General features: G+C 42.5%; 1 protein-coding gene across 1 annotated transcript in view; it reads left to right on the top strand.

Annotated features, from left to right (window-relative positions):
• NUAK1 (NUAK family kinase 1) overlaps window positions 1-4,962 on the top strand; it is a 49,745-nt gene extending 44,783 nt beyond the window's left edge. Inside the window, exon 7 of the mRNA XM_071728879.1 lies at window positions 883-4,962. Within this exon, the coding sequence (XP_071584980.1) occupies window positions 883-2,036 (1,154 nt within the window). The 3' untranslated portion in view covers window positions 2,037-4,962. The remainder of the gene's footprint in view (window positions 1-882) is intronic.
• Window positions 4,963-18,513: the final 13,551 nt, after the last annotated feature.

Below are 18,513 nucleotides of genomic sequence, written 5' to 3'. Positions count from 1 at the left end.
GATAGATTTTTACTGCCTTGGGGAAGCTGTAACAGACTCTTTTAACTGGATCTATGGCAGTGGAAGGTCTGTTAGCTATTGCAAGTGCAATTGTTCAGACAAGCTGTAAACTGATACAACATAGTGGTGCAGACTTCTCCCCTAACTACACTGTGATACATCACGAGCAGAGAGATGACAGGTCAGATTGATGCAGTCTCTTACCCAAAAAGGTAGGCTAAAAGCTGAATTAATGCCACTATGTTCACACTTACTTCTACTTAGAGGAGAACACATTAAACAAACAACTGACAGAAAAACATCAGCTAAGTCCAGGTCATTGATTATAATGATTCCTTCCAGCCTTAAACATCTATGTATATTATTATATTTAAAATAATATTTATCTTGTATCATTTGTTTGCCATCCCTTTCAATTTTCTGCCTTTATGCTCTCTTTATGAAAATGAACCTTTAAAATACATGGAAGATTACACTGTTTATGGACGAAGTAAATACAAAAGCAATGATGTGTAGATCATTTCAAATATCCAATTCCTCTTTGCTTTCCTCTAAGTTTTGTAATTATTGGAGTTGATGGATTGGTGACATCCTTCAGTAATATGGAACTATTCACTGACTAATACAGTACAAATACTAATTTCTTTGATGAGCCAGTGTACATTTCCCAGGGTAAATCATACTCTTCTGATAAATAGTTCTCAGATGTGTTTTCCAACATTACTGATGGCCAAAGCATTTCCCCCTTTCCCCTTTTCACTTCTTCTATAGTAAGAAGTGTTATTTTTGCTCATTTTTTTAGCTTCACACTTCCATTTTAAACTGAAAAAAACCAGGAGTGCCCATGTTCTAAGTATTGCATGTTCTGTTCTTTGTCCATAGATGCTCGTGGTCTTATCAGATGGATGCTGATGGTGAACCCTGAACGCCGAGCAACCATTGAAGACATTGCCAACCACTGGTGGGTTAACTGGGGCTACAAGAGTAGTGTCTGTGACTGTGATGCCATGAGGGACTCTGAGTCCCCACTGCTGGCAAGGTTCATTGACTGGCATCACCGATCTACTGGCCTCCAGCCAGAGACTGATACCAAAGTGAAGTGCCTTTCCAAGCCCAAGGGTCCCGAAGTCACACTAGAGAGACAAAGGTCTCTGAAAAAATCAAAAAAGGAAAATGACATCGCACAGTCCATCCAGGAGGGAGGAGCTGAAAATGCATCCAAACCCACCTCCAAGAGACCCAAAGGCATCCTGAAGAAAAGGAGCAACAGTGAACATCGATCTCACAGTGCAGGTTTCATTGAAGGAGTGGTCAGCCCAGTGCTACCCTCTGCTTTTAAGCTGGAGCAAGAGTTGTGTAGGACTGGCGTAGCCATTAAAAATGTTGTGGAGGCAGAGGTGGCAGGCAAATATGGCACTAAGCAGTCTTCACTAATGCCAAAAAAAGGAATCTTGAAGAAAACTCAGCAAAGGGAGTCTGGTTATTACTCCTCTCCAGAACGAAGTGAGTCTTCTGAACTCTTGGACAATAATGATGAGACGGTAAACAGTGACACTTCTCCAGGGGTCACAGAGCAATCCAGAAGTGGGTCTTACAGCCATTCCTGCAGGCGTAAGGGCATCTTGAAACACAACAGCAAGTATTCTACCAGTGGCACCGAGCCTGCTTTGATTAGCCCCGACACACCAACGCTGGAGGCCATGGAAGAAGTGGTCCTGCCAGGGGATGCATTACCTCGAAGTTACAGTCGCCCTTCCAGCGTGATTAGTGATGACAGTATTTTGTCCAGTGACTCCTTTGATTTGCTGGATTTGCAAGAGAACAGGCCAAACAGACAGAGGATACGGAGCTGTGTCTCTGCTGAAAACTTCCTCCAGATCCAAGACTTTGAAGGACTTCAGAACCGCCCACGGCCACAGTATCTAAAGCGTTATCGCAACCGTCTAGGGGACAGCAGTTTTTCCCTGCTTACAGACATGGATGATGTGACTCAGGTCTACAAGAAAGCCCTAGAGATCTGCAACAAGCTCAACTAGCAGAGGGAAGATGGAAAGGGAGGGAAAGGAGATTTTTCTGTGTACCTTTATGATGGAGTAAGCCAGGTCACTGATGTGCTGATGCTATTAAGTTTTCTTCAAGTGAGTTGGCTGGTACCTACCTAGTGGAATTCCTAATAGAGTAGCTCCAAAGTCATCTCATACTTCTCTAATTTTCTGTCCTCAAAATATTACTTACCTGATCAGAGGTAAGACCTTTAGTCTTTTTAAATGTGATGAACACACATCAGGATCTAGCAGATAAAATCATCAAGATTTGGTGGTTTGAAATCAAAGCTAGACAGAACTGAAACTGGAAGTGAGGGACATTTTGAGAGGTTTGGTAAAGCTAAAGATTAGCTGTATCATGAGATGAGCTGAACTCTTCAAGTCAAATTTGTATGTCTTCTAGAAAGAAAGCCTTTATTTCCCCCTGAAGTTATTCATCTGGGTACAGTCATTGCACATGAGGAATCTTTGGCTTCCATTATGCAGGAGGCCAGGCTAGGTGGACGCCATGGTTCCTTCCACCAGGGTGACCTAAGAGGTTCTGAATATGTTCTGGGACAGGTAATTGGAAAGGCTCACCCCAGAATATACTCACAAGGTGTATGTGGACAAGCAGTGGAGCAGGCATTCAGATCTGGCCCCTCCCGCAGCCACTGCTCTTCAGTGAGCAGGAAGCCCTAAAATTGTTTCCATCTACTAATTTTCCTAGCAGCAAAAATAGAGTCACAGAAACAGTAATGGGTACTGGAAGGAATGGATGATAGCAGCAGCAAAATGACCTTTTAAGGCATTATCAGCCTGTGTGTTCAATTTGTGATTCTTTCAAAATGGCCAGCCAGATGAATGCCCAGGCAAAGATGGATCTAACCAAGGGTCTCAAGGGTTAACTGACCCTCTCATCTGAATTCAGTCGATGTCAGCAAATGGTGCCACTTTGCTGTTCACTTGTAGTATTTGAGGGTAACAGGTAGTTTGAGACCAGAATGTTAGGTAAGGGAAAGGTTGTAGCATGTAGGAAAGGGATAGAGGTCAGAAAGTTAGTGGGAAGATGCCTTTCTCCAAATGAAAATGTTTCTAGGCAGGTAGTAATGGAGCAGGAAGAATTGAGCGATGAAATGATAGTGCTTAGGATAGATTTGATAACAGAGTTAGCATAAAAATGCAGGTCTGTCTCTATATCATGTAGCTGTTACTGCTTGTGCAGTGGTACCAGTTAAAAAAAAAACCCCGAGGATACTGTGTTTGTGTTCTCAGATGTATCTAAATATCCAGACTGAGGGCTTCAACTCCCATAAAGGTACCACATGGGTCTACTGGATTACCTGAATGTAAGCCTACATCAGAAAGGCACTGTGTGTTTGGCAGGCCTGGGCAAACTGGAATCTTCAGGCCCGTTTCAGTCTCATTTCCATGAGCACATAGCCCCTGGCATTCTTGGAGGTGCACTGGTGTGAAGCAGTGGCAGGTTTCAGCTGATGGTGTCAAATGATCCACAGCTGCCAAACTTACATCTACATCTACTCTGTTCTCACTCCTATCCTGTAACTGGAACTGAAAGCAGAATTTTTCTCACTGCATCCCAAATCTTGCAGGTCATGTGGAAACAGAATAGAGTTCTTCTGGGCATTCCCTGGGGATTGGGGATAACCCCATAAGTCACTGGTGACTGGGGGAGGGAGTTATTTCACTTGCAGATTCCTTGTACAGTGTGTCATGGTACTTCAGTCTGCCAGTTCCTCCTAAAACCCACCTGGGCTGCTTAGCATAAAGATGAACAAGTCCGAATTTCCTCAATCAGATGATCTGCCTCTATGGAGGTTTTTACTTATTGTGAAACACTGGAGCATATTTGGCCCTGGAGTAAACGGCATCCATACCATGAAATCTGTGAGAGGTGTGTGCTTTTAAGAGGTCAAGTGAAATTTAGCTCACTGCCCCATTTGCTTAGGAAGGGCAACTGCAGGTCATTTCTCTCTAGATGCACACCTCTCTGTATGATACTCAGTGCTGCATCTTCTCACGGACCCTGCACGTGCTCTTTTAGCCCATCCCAAATCAACACCTCGTTTTGCAGTGTACTGAGTTCACAAGTTTTCTGTGGTGCATTTCAAAACAACCCAGCACAGTCTCTGTGGCCTTTCTGAAACAGGGAGGTTCATGGCAGCCACAGCTTTTAACTCACCCCCTCCATCATAAGAGCCAGGTCCCACAGCTGGGGTAAATCAGTGATGTGATGGGGCATCACTTTGGTGGGGCTGAGCTGGTTCACACCTTTCCTGCAGATCTGGCACTGAACCCTGAATGGATTTATTGAGGTTTCAGGACAAAGGGAAGAGAACTCAGCTGGTTGTGGCAGGAAAGTGAGGAGCACCCCAAAAGCTCGTTGTCTCCCGAGGCTTAAGCCCAGGCCTGATTCCTTGTATACAAATGTGAATGAGTGAGTGACTGCTTGCTGCCAAACTGGAAATGTTTTGTAGGGATTTACTGGCATGTTACTGGCATGTTACATGTTTACTGGCATGTTATCATTCCTAGAAGAGAAGAAGAAAAAAAAAAAAACAAACTTGACTGCACATTGTTATTATTAGTGTTGTGATTTTAATTTAATTTTTTTGTAATACAAAGTTGACTTTTTTATTTGAATTTGTCTTGATTTTTTTTTTTTTTATTTATTGGTCTGAAAGCCATTTCAAAGGTATAATAATATATTTGGTGTAATTTAATTGGTGCAACATTATTTTACAGCTCTGGCCAAAATTGTTTGGTGTTATTTTTTGGTTTGTTTTTTTTTTTCTCCCAGTCCTTGGTTGGTTTGAGCTCTACGAGGCACACAGGGGAAAACGCTGGATAATCACCCAAAGTGTTTGTATTTTTAATCTGATACTGTTTTTTATTAAATAAAATGAAATTAATGTAATTGTGAAGAGTGTCTCTCCCTTTTCTTTTTCCCTGTACATCAGCATAAGCCGAGGCCAAATGGTAATGAACTTGTCATGCAGAAATACAGCAGCATCTCAGCACATTGTACCAAGTTGTTTATGCAAAGCTTCTTGGCTCCTCTCTGCATCTGACTGTAATGTGGGTGGTCACAGAGACTCCCGTGCTACCAAGCATTTAGCACTGCTAAACACCCAGAGCTTTCAGCTACAGAAATGTTTGGTGGGGAAGAGCAGCTGACTGGGGTTTCTCTGCTGGAGATGAAGGAGGTTTGTGGGCCAAGTGTGCCACAGGTGAGACAGAGCAGGCTGGCTCAATGGCACAATGCATTTGTAGCCCAGAGACACAGCCCCTGGCCCTTTCCCCTCTCTGGTGGGGAGAAGGACAGTTTACTAACAATGTTAATGTTCCTGCTGTTACAATTCAGAGGTTGGTTGGGCCAAAAAGACTGGTGGCCATCCTCTGCTGTCAAATGTGGGATGGTTTCAGTCAGATGGCTTTGAGCAGCCAATATAATCAGCTGGCAAGAGGGAAAAAGGGAATCAGTTTTCGTATTTTTTGGAGACCCCTTGATTACCAGAAGGCCTTAGATTGTTCTTCTTGGAAAATGGGGGTGCATCATAAGGGAAACTGGGTGTTAGGTATGCTGGGGACTTGTTAAAATAAAGGAAATGGTTGTCAGTGTCCTATCCTTGGCTCTGAGCAAGACACCATTAAACTGCACCTTTGATGCAGCCAGTCCAGGTGTATATTCCGCTTTTTAAATTACAGGCAGTTTGGATTAGGATTCAAGGCTTGGATGTCATGCAAAAAAGGCTTTGCTTTTTCTAATTCATTTTTCCGATTAATTTTCTCTCTCTTGAACTTTTAGAAGCAAGAATCCGTGGCTGTAAGTGCTAGATTTATTTGTCATCACCACTTAACAGCCAGTGGGAGCCTAGGGGGAAAAGCCAACAAATCAGACAGGACAAAGGGAATGATTATTTGCTATATGCTAATTGAGTCAGAAATTGCAAGGGATGTATTGAAAGTCAGCACACATGTTCTTGTACCTGAGGTGAATAAGGTCTAGTTATGTGGGTGCTGGGTGGTGGAAAATGTAATGCATGTCTCTTCTGCAGTAGCTGTTCTAAAACTTCTTTTCATTTCTTTTTGTTGGATTATTTTTTTGTTGCGTTTCTAAAACATGCTAAGAAAAATAGTGGAGCTGAGGGCAAACAATTTGGTTTGTTTCAAGAATAATGGCTTTTAGAAAGAAAGTTCTGGGTGGCTGAGGATGGTACAGGTATGTGGCAAGCACAGAGATAGAATCACATACATGTTTGTACAGCTTGGAGAGTGCCCATTTCTAGGGTGGGGTGGGGTGGGGAGGTGGGTGGCTAATTTTCCTATTTATTAAAGGAGATAAGTGTGCAATGATATGCCTTAGCTGAAGTTACATGTTAAGTCTGTGGCCAGACCTGGCTTCTTTCATGCTTGCTCCATGGAGATGCCAATATCTGTCAGGAGTTGAAGTTTTATGGATTAGGCAAAACAAGGAGACAAGACAGGAACCTTGGGAGCTGCACAGTCAAGTGACAAAAGCAATAGTTCTGTGTTGTTTTGTTTGGGTTTTTTTCCCAGCCAAAAATAGTCTTGTCCATTACAACCCTTCCTATAACTCCAAAGTCAACAGTCTCCATTTCTGGACCTGCAAAGTGTCTAATGTGGTAGTAATCAGGATTTCCTCTCACTTGTGTGCTACTCTTGCTGAAGTCCAGCTCACTTGGATGGTGCTACCTGATGCTGAGTGAGTCTTCTATGTATTGGTAGAAGTAACAGGAACAGCGTGGCCAGCAGGTCCAAGGAAGTGATTCTGCCCCTGTACTCAGCGCTGGTGAGGCCACACCTCGAGTCCTGTGTCCAGTTCTGGGCCCCTCAGTTCAGGAAGGAGATTGAGGTCCTGGAGCAGGTCCAGAGAAGAGCAACCAGGCTGGTGAAGGGACTCCAGCACAGATCCTATGAGGAGAGGCTGAGGGAGCTGGGGCTGTTCAGCCTGGAGAAGAGGAGGCTCAGAGGAGACCTCATCACTCTCTACAACTCCCTGAAAGGAGGGTGTAGCCAGGGTGGGGTTGGTCTCTTTTCCCAGGCAACCCTCAGCAAGACAAGAGGGCACGGTCTCAAGTTGTGCCAGGGGAGGTTTAGGTTGGACATTAGAAAGAATTTCTTTACTGAGAGGGTGATCAAGCATTGGAATGGGCTGCCCCGGGAAGTAGTGGATTCTCCGTCCCTGGAGATATTTAAAAAGAGACTGGATGTGGCACTCAGTGTCATGGTCTGGTAACTGCAGCAGTAGTGGATCAAGGTTTGGACTTGATGATCTCTGAGGTCCCGTCCAACCCAGCCGATTCTATGATTCTATAAGTAGAAGCCAGCACAAAAACTTGCAGGAGAGCCTGATGCTGCTCCTTAAAAGCTCACCAGCCCCAAAGTCAGTGGAGCAGACAGAGAGGAGCTGTGCCAAGACAGCGGGAGGCAGCTCTTTTCCAATGCTGTCACACAGCCTTTGAGGTGGTGCCCAAAGCCACCCCGTAGTGCTGGCAAGAGAAGCAAAATTCAGAGTGAAGTGATACAGCACAATTTCTAGCCAGGAGGTTGGTGTTCAATTTGTAGCTGAGTCTCCTCTCACAGCTCTGCCTGATTTCTATTTAGAGATATCAGGGACTATGAAAGTAAGGTGTTGAGGTGAAGAGGTGGTATTTTCAGTTGTTGCAGGCAAATGTATTTACAGATAAATTTGCTAGTGACCCCTTAAGCATGTGTAATAATAAACTTTGCAACACCAGAGCCTCAGTTATAGCTACAGTGTAAGTCACAACCAGTCCAGGGAAGAGAGAAGGCAAATACTCATGTAAATTGCATAGGAGAAGCTTATCATTTTAGTTAAGCATATAACTCAGTGATTGACATCTCATTTTAATGAGATGCTTCTTGAAATGCAGGAATGCTTTTGCTGAGCCAATAGAAACTCCGGTGTTTGCTAGCATCAGCCCAAACTCTCCAGTGCCTCTCCCAGGTTACTGGTTTCAGCGTTTCACCTGAAAGTTTTACCACAGAAAAAACTAACGGTATTTAGGATTTAACTAGGTCTTTTTTTTTTTAGTGTTTTCTGGTGGAGTTGTCATTTCTTCTTTGCCAAACCAAGATATCTTTCTCATAAAAGGCTGAGTAATTTGGCTGGAGAAGCAACTTTTTTGGATAGATGATCTGAGCATTTATTTTTTGGCTATCTCTCTCTAGTCCTTATCCCCTATCCCATATTTCTTGGAATTTCATCTGTGAAAAAAAAAACCTTTGATTTGTCTATCATTTGGCCATACAGAACTCTGCACTTTTAAGAACAGTGGATGTATTTGCCTTGATGCTTAATCATTCCTTGGAAAAGTATTTTACAAGACAATTTTATGCATCCCTAGAAGGCTCCTCATCCCAACACACATGCTGGGCTTAGAGCTCACACTGGGAAGTGCACCAGGTCCAGGCCATGATGGGATTAGACACCTTACTGCCATCAAAATAAGGAAATCAGCTGTTGGCGTTGGCTCCAGGTGCACTTGCAGGTCAGGACTGCTTCTTTATTCAGCAAAGCAGCTGTACTGCTGTCATGAACTCAAGGTTTTTGACACTGATAGTGAGAAATCACAATGAACACTCAGAGCTGAAGCCTTTGCCATCAGAGACGGTCTGGAAATGCTGGCACCAATCAGCCTTGACGTGTTCGTTTTAACCCCTTACCCTTTCACTTTATCCTATTTGTTTACCAAAAATAGTGTCTCACTCTCTCATATAGCCCATGCTCTCATTTGCTGCCCTGTTTACTTTTCTCTGTAAACTGCATAATACCCTGTCAGGACAGTGGGCTGAACTTCAGGTGCTTTTGCAGTGCAAATCCTGGCTGTGGCATCACCTCTGCTTCGGAGGCTTTTTGCATCACTGGCCAAAGGCTTGGTCTTGTTCTGCAGCAGCAGCTCCAGGTCTGGTGCCTTGCAGCTGGTAATTTTTCTTCCTGAAGGCAGAATTGTGGACAGGACCTGGAGCTAATAGCAGGGCACTCTCTGAAGGAGACACCATGCCGAGGAACAATTAAAAAGCTGGGCTGCTAGGACAAACAGGTTAGACCAACTGAATATAAATCCCTGGATGCTGGTTGTGAGATTATATCCTACCCAGCAGGAATCCACTTAGAAAACTGCTCCTTTCATAGGCTGTGGAGATACAATTGCACTTAGAAATACAAGCAAGGCACAGCTGGGGAGGAGGGAGAGTTTGTCCTGTGGCTCTGCAGCGATAGAGTTTATTAAAAGACCCCTCCAAATTTCAGCCTTGAAGATAATAGGACAAGGCATACTTTAAATAGAAGCCAAGGAAAAACAAATGCAAAACAGATGTCAGGAAATATGTAAATACATGTTTATATTTACATATAAAACCTTAGCTGCCTGCCAGGCAAGTTTGCTAGGACCAGAGTGTGTGTCATCATCCCAGCAGCAGTGGGAATTATCAAAAATATTTCTTTAAGTGTTCCTTCAAATTCTGTTGTTCTCTTTAGCTGCACGTCCCAGAGCAGGACAATCAGAAGATTTCTTGAGACAAGGGATCTGCTGCCCGAGAAGAGAGTTTTGCTAAATTCCCATGCAGCTCAATGGCATGAGGAATGTTCAGTCAGCTCCAGCCCTTAGAAACCCCAAGGTAGTTAATCCCTTTGCTCTCCCAGGAAAAATTTGTGTCAGAGTGGAAAGAGGCAGTGGGTAATGGTCAAGTATTAGATCCCCAGATAGTACATGCTGATCAAACCCAGACAAGCATCCAGCCTTAAAAAAGGAATTCCTATAACTGTAAAATTCTAGTTGGATTCAGTGGGGATGGCTTCAGGTCCCACATGCTCACCACTTGGTTTTCCTCTGGGAAGAGTTCCAGATTTTCAAGCTTTTTTAGAAATACCTGTAGCTGAGAAGCCAGTTTGAGCTGTGCCTAGACCTGAATTTTTGAAACCAGTGGCCATCTTCTTCTTCTTGTGACCTAAACCTGAGGTCACTTAGTTCTTACAAGGAGAAGGCTTTCTGGACCTCAGGCTGGGCCTTTCAGGGACAGATTTTGTTAAAGTTCTGCCATGCAAAGAAAGGTAGATTTGCATATTTTTTTCCTCTGACATAATCACATCACCCAACACCTGCAAAATCACCCTTGTCACAGAGGCCACCTCTAAAAATGCTCCAATAAATGCATGTGTTGTGAAAAAGCAAGATTGCTTCAAATGGAAGAAAAATATTTTTTGTCAAGACACTCCCTGAACTTTAATTAGAACTGCCCCTGTTCCAACATAAAGTTACCTGTTTTTTTTTTTAGCAAAGCTGGTACTGCTGAGACAGGATTTCTCTCATCTAGTTTATACATCTTCCCCTCATAAACCATTTCTTCTTAAGAAGCCCTGGTCAAAAGCTTGATCAAGGTCCTCTAGTTATAAGATAACCCTCAAACCACTCTGAGAAATGAAACAAAAATTCCATGACTTATGACCCATCACAGCTCGTCCACACAGCCTGCGTTCAACATTGCATATCTAGTGGCAAATTCCCAGAAATACCATGAGGCTGCACCTACTGACTGCTCACTGGTAGGGAATGTCTTGGGAGCATCAGAAGACTAATTTAGTCCTTAGAAGATTAATTTAGTCCCCTAGCCTGGTATATATAGTCCTTGCTCCTGGTAAATGCTCCAAACAAACATTTAGCTGGCTGCCTGCTCAAAGGACAGTGAGGGCCTGAGGGATGCTACAATTAGCCTATCCACTGCAAAGTTCAAAAGAGAGATTTGATCTTTCACCACAAATATATCCACACTCTCTTTCACATGCATGTGAATAGAAAGCCTTTGTTCGCATCAAGCCAAGAAGAAATAAACTATTGTTGGAAGGTCATTTCAACTTGCTTCGAGGGGTGGGGAAGAATTACAAAAAATAACCAAATGTGGTCTTCTTACCAGTGATTACAGAGATTGTCTTTCAGCAGAACAGGCGAGTTTTTGTTAGAGAGATCTATTCTTGCGTTGGACTAATTCATTGTATGTTCAGGCTAGGGTTTTATAAAATGTCTACTGGTTTTAGGTACCACAGTTCCTGACTGTCCCACTTGAGACAGTCAACGTAGCAAGAGCTGCTTATTAGAGAATGGCTCTTTTCCTCTGAGGAAACAGCAAATGTAGCTTCTCAGTCTGCCTGGCAGGCCTTGGGGGTTGCTTCTCTGACTGGTGCTTCAGGAAATTGTAAGTCTAACTTGCTATTAGAATAGGAAAGGCTTGCAGTAATATGGTCTGTACTGGTATTTGGAGGCTTTGCTTGTTTTTCATACTCCACTTTAACACAGATCTACCACCAGGTTGGCAACAACCATGTTAAGTCCATCTTCCAGCAAGCAACCACCACTTTTATAAAGAAGAGTTTTGCTACAACGAATAAATTCATTTTAAAGAGAAGGCAAGGAGAGGGCATGTGTGACATTTCAAATATAACTGTTCCAGGATTTCCTGTAGTTTAGTCCTTTTATGAAATCTTTCCCTTTATCTTTCTCATATGAGGCCTGATTCAGTAAATTACTACTATAAATAACTTTCACATGTTTAAAGGTAGGCCTGTCCATTCCTTGCTGACTCAGGGGTATGACTTTCTATCTGACAGTGAAATACTATCCAGGAAAATCCCCAAAGGTCAGTTTTCAGTATTATTTTTTGACATGAACTCAAAGAGGCTGGCAAAAACTCCTCAGTAGTGGTTTTCTTGAAAAAAAGTAAGGAATATTATATATCTGTCTCTCAGCAAATCTGAAGCTTTGGTACAAACCACAGCTTGCCTGGCTATGTCCTGTTTTCTTCTATTTTGAGTATTTATTTCTGTGGGTAAATGTTTTGCCAGTAGTCCATCATAAAAATGATCATTAACAAATCAAAGCTGAGTTTTCAAAAACATTCAGCATAAGCCTAGCTCTGCTTTTGTTCAAGTTACTGTCAAAACCTCCGGTGATTTTTTTTCTTTTCCTTTTTCTGCAGATAGCCCCTCAAAAGCCAGTCCCATGCCCTTATCTCAGAAGAAAAATTTCCCATTTCTGCTGGGGTCATTACAGGAGTTGTGGCATAAGAAATGAACACTTTCACAGGATTGTTATGGCAGCCCTGACCTTCTTTTATATAATTATAAATTCAGAGGGGATTCAATCAGCAAGCTTACTGATGGAGAGGAAACCTGAAAAGGTTGTTCCAGTACATCCAGGGTCACTGTAATTTTTATTTTTTGTAGCCCATAAAATTTTCCCTTCTATGCTGGACAACTCATCCTGTGTCTAAAATGACCGGGTTTATGTGCAGATTTTTCTTTCCCATAGGTAATCTCCTAAGGCTATGTCTTAAACTTCTTTTAAAAACAGACAAAAATAATAAGTCTGACCTTTAACCTGGTTGATTTTTTTTTAATTGTCAAAGTAAAGTAAACAGCCTTTGAAAGAGAGAAAAGAGGCAAACACAGAGCTCAAAGCAAATTGATAGTTCAGGGACTCTCTCCTCAGCTCTTTCCATCCTGACTTTCCTTGTCACCCCACGGGCCACGTAGCACATCCCAGCACAGGGGCACACGGGGCTTGTCAGCAGCAGCCACCACCACAAACCCAGCACTTCTTTCTCTGAAAGTGCCACAAAGACTGGGAAAACTCCCACATCTCTTCTGAGTCCTCCTTCCTGAATATCCTCTGCTCCACACACACCTTGAACTGAATGACTTTGGGGATACCCTTGCAGGTTTTTGTACCCTATTTCCAACAAAGTTTTGCTTTTTTTTTGTTCTTGGAGCTTGCCATGCTGCTGCTCGTTGCTAATCGAGGGCCAGGGCACCAAGACCACATGTTTTTCTCCATTTTTTTTCCAAGTTAATTTTATTTGTGGGCTTGCACATTGAACAGCAGAGACCAGTTCTTAGCTAGACATCACCCCCCCCCTCCCCCGGTTCGTTCTCACTGGCTCTCCTAAGACAGGACTAATTTACACCTTCTGCTGGTGCAGGTGATTTAAAAGTAGATACACAAAGCAGTTGGATTCTGTTTTGGAAATCTGGCTGAATGAAGGCTATCTGATTCACTGAGCTGCAGAAAAGAATGGAGAGTCACACTGGGATGCCTGAGACCTGCAATAACCTGCGGAGCCAGCGGCCTCTGCTCCATCAGCAGAAACAGATGGGGAGGTCAGCTTCCCTGCATCCAGGTGCATTCCTCTCAGTCAAGCATCTGCTTCTGGCTGCTCATCCAGATTTCTTCCTAGTCCTAAAAATGAGTCATGCTATAATACTATTTTTATGAAGAAAAAAAAAAAAAAGGTGAACTAAGAAATAAAACCGCAGTCTGCATCTTCTGTGCACCCTCCCATATTTTTTGATCCTTGCTGTCTGTGTGGAGCACATTGCAGGTTGCAGACTCTTTGTGGGGGGAAAATAGCATGTAGACAGCTATGCAGTTGTTATGACATTTGTACCACAGGCCTTAGACGAGCACAACTCCTCCTGATGTCATGTTTACTCATGACAGCTGTCTCGTGGTCGTGTTCAGGCTTTTGTTCTGCTTTCATGATGATTATGGGGAGAGGTACTGAGCAGATGCTGCAGAAGTACCATCCTCAGGAAAAAAAATGAAAACCAGCTATGATTTTGCTTCTGTCAGTGAGTGAATTCTGCTGTCCCAGACATTTTGAGCTTTTGTGATAATGAAGCAGTTCCTTCTCTTTTAATTTTAATTTGCTTGCACTTGGATCTTTCTCTCAACTTTTCTACATTTGTATTAATTATTAATTTATTGTGAGCTAAACCAAAGAAACCAGAGACCTGCATAGCTCAATCACTGTCCAAGTGATTTGGGGTACAGGCACAGTTTCATAGGAAAATTTTTGAAAACAATATAAATGAGACTTTTTTCCCCTCAGCTTTCCTTCAAATTGTAGTTGAAGCATTTTATCTAAATTCCAGAATTTCAAAAACTACAAGCAGCCACTGATCATTCTGCAGCTGTATTTAGAGGAGACCTGGGGATTTGTAAATAAGATGCCTAAAGAACAAAGACTTCTGCCCTCAGGAAGGATATTAATACTGAAGGAGGCCTATACTTGAGCATGCTTCTACCTCTCCTTGAGGGGATTTTCTTGCAGCAGGGATTTTCCTGATTCATTTGCTACTTACCCTGAAGGCATTTTACTAGTCAGATTCCTCCTCACACTTTTTGTCATAGCTGTGGTATTTGAGGGAGACAAAGTGAAAATCTACAAATCTGCAGGCATACAAGGAAGGAAGGAGCTGTTAGTGTATGCTTAAGGGCAAACAAAGGATTAGCTTCTAATCTGCCCCTTTTGCTAAACAGAAGTTACAGAGATTTACCAGACATGGCTTGCATCTCTTCAAATTACAGCTTATCATTTAGAAAAGAACCAACCTTGGTACAAACTTTCCAGGGAATGAAGAATCAATCACATTCCTTAGGAAATGGTTTGAGTAATTTATTGCTAATAAACTAAGATTTTCTGAGTTGAAGACCTGAGAAGCTCAAGTCCTGAAGGCAATACATCCTTAAAAAATCCATATGGACAAATTTCTTTAGCGTTTCAATAGCGTCCCTCTAGAAAATGTGTGAAATGGAAAGTGTTATTAAGTTCCTGAAATCTTTTGATCTCAGGAGGAATTTAAAAATGGTTGGGGAATATGAATACTCAGTTCATGTCCACCATGTGCACTTAACCTGTTGGCCCTTCCTCCCAAAAGATCTGAGCTTATACAAAATAATGACTGAATGAGTAAATAGGTATTGCCTGTGGCCAGAATCAATAGGAGCGCAAAATATTTCTCTGGTTAAGCTTCCATCTACTCCTGCAGGATACATGTGCTGGGAAATGCTTCCCTTTTGTTTACATAAATCTGAAAAATGGAGTTTTGGCATCCTGTAGCCAGTGCTCACAGTGAGTGCTGGGACACTGGAACGCTTGCTTTACTCTTGCCAAACAAAAAAATCAGTCCTGGATAATATTTTCTGAATTTTTTTTTTTCAAAAAACCATCATTTTCCTCATGACAGATAAATTAATCTTCCTGTAGTGTTCTACTGTTGCACAGTCTACCCATAAAATTTGCACAAAAAATCCTGATTAATCTCTTACAGCAATTAGCTTTGAAAACTGTACACAGGGTTTGAATTCTGTAACTATTAATTGATACAAATATTCAAAGGAAGCCCTAAACTATTTGATAATGAAGCTAAGTTTGTATTGCAAAGAGCAAAAAGTTAACCTTGAATAGAAACCGTCTCTGATCTACTGTCTGATTTTCTAATGCCTCTTCCTACTGGTATCAGTGATGGCGTGTGAAAAGCAACCACAAAATATGTAGCTTTATCATACCAAAAAGACACGTAAGTAAGAGAAGGGGACTGGATTTCAAGCTGGATTTATGGAAGAAGATTAAAAAAAGCTAATTATGTTTAACTTGGCTGACAGACAGCTAAAAAGGGGATATGATAACTGCCTACAAATATTTGAAAGATGCAAACTACACGAAGGAAAGAGGGAAATAGTTGGAGACAAAGTCTGGTAAAGCAAAATTTAGGCTGGGTAGAATGCTAACAATGAAACCTGTCAGACTGCAGAAAAGTTTCCCCAGGGAATTAGTCAACACCTCATTAAAAATACCTTGGACAACATGTACTGAGGGGAATTGCAGGGAACAACTCTTCAGTCAGAAATACAGGGACCAGGGAGCTTCAGAGGCCTCATTCTCCTCTCGAATCGGTGCTGTTGTCAATAGGATATGATTTTAAAGGAGTTCCAAACAGTGTTTTTGAGGAAAGAGAAGTTTATTGCTACCCTAACAGTCAGTGAACAGCATCTGGTTTTAGATTAAATAACTTTTAATGGAAAATCTGAAATGTAAAGGGAAAGTCACCGTATTTGGAAGTGGAGCTGTGCAGCACATCCAAATGGTGTGAAGTCGACCTTCCCTTTCCCCAAGAAAGTTTCACTGCAGGTGAAAGGAGTAGTCTGGGTGAAGTGCCAGGGAATTAGAGACAATCTGGGTTTTAGATCATGAGATCCCGTTCAACATGAGATCCATAGAGGACTTGCACTTGAGCAGCTATCCTGTGTCAAAAGCCAACCTGCTTTTAGTTTGTAGGTTTTTTTAACCTAAATCAGCTAATTTGATTTTGTCAACCCAGCTCCAGAACACATTATTTTTTTTTTTACAGTCTAGACCTACCTTCACTATTAGGAGGTGCAATTTCTATGCCAGAAATACCAACCTATATTTTTCCCTGGGACTGGCTCCCCTGCATGATCTACCACAACTGACACATGACTGGAGTAGAGCAACTGTGAATCTACTTAATGTCAGTCTTATGAAAGTCAGTGGAAACAGCTGATCCCTTAAAATGAGAAGGGCACCAGTGTTTCTCTGCTCATTTATGCCGATGTAACTCCTCTGCCTCATACTGGGATAAACCAAAGCCAGGCAGCAGTGAATCAGACCTAGTATGTTTAGTACTTGTATGCTAAATTTATGAGGCACCCAATGACATTTGCCTTATGTATAATGGTAGCACTCCCAGCAGGATGATCTAATCATTCATGAGGAATTATGGTCCAGGGTTGGAGTTTATTTAATGCTTAATGTTCACAACAACCTCCAGCATTGATTTTAATCTGGTTACTGCACACATTGTGAAACCCATCTCTGTGGAGCAGCAGCAGCAGCAGAGATCAGCCTGTGCAGTGTGGCATATATCAGCAGTGCAAGGCTGGGCCATTTTTCTGACAAGCAGAGGAAGCAGAGTTGATTCATACACCAGAACAGTTCTTCTCACCAAGACACTTCGGAATGCATCAAAGGAAACCAAATTTTCTCTGCAGGCTTCCTCTGAGCAATGGGCTTACTGTAAGTCTGAGACGAAAAGAATAGCCCTTTCTAAAAATGGTGCCCTTGACAAAATAGAGCAGGAAAACCTCTGGAAAACTGGATCTAGCAAAATGGATATGCAAGAAGTACACTCCAAGGTGTTAATTTTGCAATACGTACTCAGTGTGGCATATTTTTCCACTTTTAATGTTGTACTCCCTCCACAAGGAAGACTCTAGCCAAAAAAATTCTTTGCCTCCAGGAGATACACTGTCCTTTAAAAAGAACCAAGAATGGGAAAAAAAGGAGGAGAAAGGATGTTCTTTCAACTTGGTTACTCAAATTCTAAGGAAAAGGTTTTGGACCAGTGAATGAGCTTTTCATAACTAAAATCCCCTTCTGGGGTCCCTGCAGTTTGGAGCTGGAACATGCTTGGTTCATGTTGCCTTCAAGTCATTTTAACAGGAAATATTTCCTGAGCAGGAAGGGCAAATTGTCCTGCTAGTGGAATTTAGTCACAAGATTCTAGAGAAATAACATTAATATTCACAACTGCTGTGTCAGTGCCACAGAGATGAAGCAGCTTCAGGATTATGACTGGTTTGTATCCTGTCCATTCTTCATCCAAGTCTGGCAAGCTCATTTTGCTGCTATTCCCCTGGAGAGATCACTGCTTTATCCCTTCAATGATTTTTTGAGCTACTTGCTTAAAAAAAGTATTTACATGGCATCTGTTTGTGTGATTGATTGTTCTTATGACTTGTTGCCCGGCAGCAGTTTAAATATTACATTTAAAAAAAATAGCATGAAAAATTCCTTCATGGTAAGTTAAAGTTACATCAAGGGGGTTCTCACTTTTAACAGTCCTCCTGCGACCACATGTGACAACGTGGTGAGCAACAGGACTCATTCAACTTGCTTGCCTTGGGCTGTCAGAGAAACAAATGACCATATACTTTTCCTAAAGAAGCTTATAACATCATTTTAAATGTCATGGGGCAATAGCCAAGGCTCATGTATTCTCCAAACGAAAACACTGCCCGTGTTTGAGCACTACCGACACAGATCCTGGTCTCTGGCTAGGAGGAGAAACAACTGCACTGCATCTCCCACAGCTGTGGGAACAGCTGGCAGAGAGCTACAGCCTCGTGTAGCATCTCTTCACAGCTGCCCCATGTTTGCAGCAGGGTCTCCCCACTGCCCCTCAAATACTGCTTTGCTGGGTGAAATGAGCCTCAGCGTGCCCCTTGTAGCCACACATGAGGGCGAGGACATGAGCCCTTGGCCTGGCATGGGGTTTTAAGTGCCTGCCACTGACTCCCCTGGGCAAGAATCTAAATCACAGTGGTATCCTGGGCTGCACGATGGGGAAATAGCATCATGGGGAAATAGGTTTGTCTGATAGCAAGACAGAAGAGGGGGCAAAGTTAGTCATAGAACTGAAATGAGCCTCAGCGTGCCCGTTGTAGCCACACATGAGGGTGAGGACATGAGCCCTTGGCCCTTGGCCTGGCGTGGGGTTTTAAGTGCCTGCCACTAACTCCCCTAAGCAAGAATCTATATCACAGCTGTATCCTGGGCTGACTGATAG

The sequence above is a fragment of the Heliangelus exortis genome, chromosome 1 (assembly GCF_036169615.1).
Source record: "Heliangelus exortis chromosome 1, bHelExo1.hap1, whole genome shotgun sequence".
Taxonomy (NCBI): Eukaryota; Metazoa; Chordata; class Aves; order Apodiformes; family Trochilidae; genus Heliangelus; species Heliangelus exortis.
Note: the sequence above shows the minus strand (reverse complement) of the source record. Positions and strands in the feature narration are given on the sequence as shown.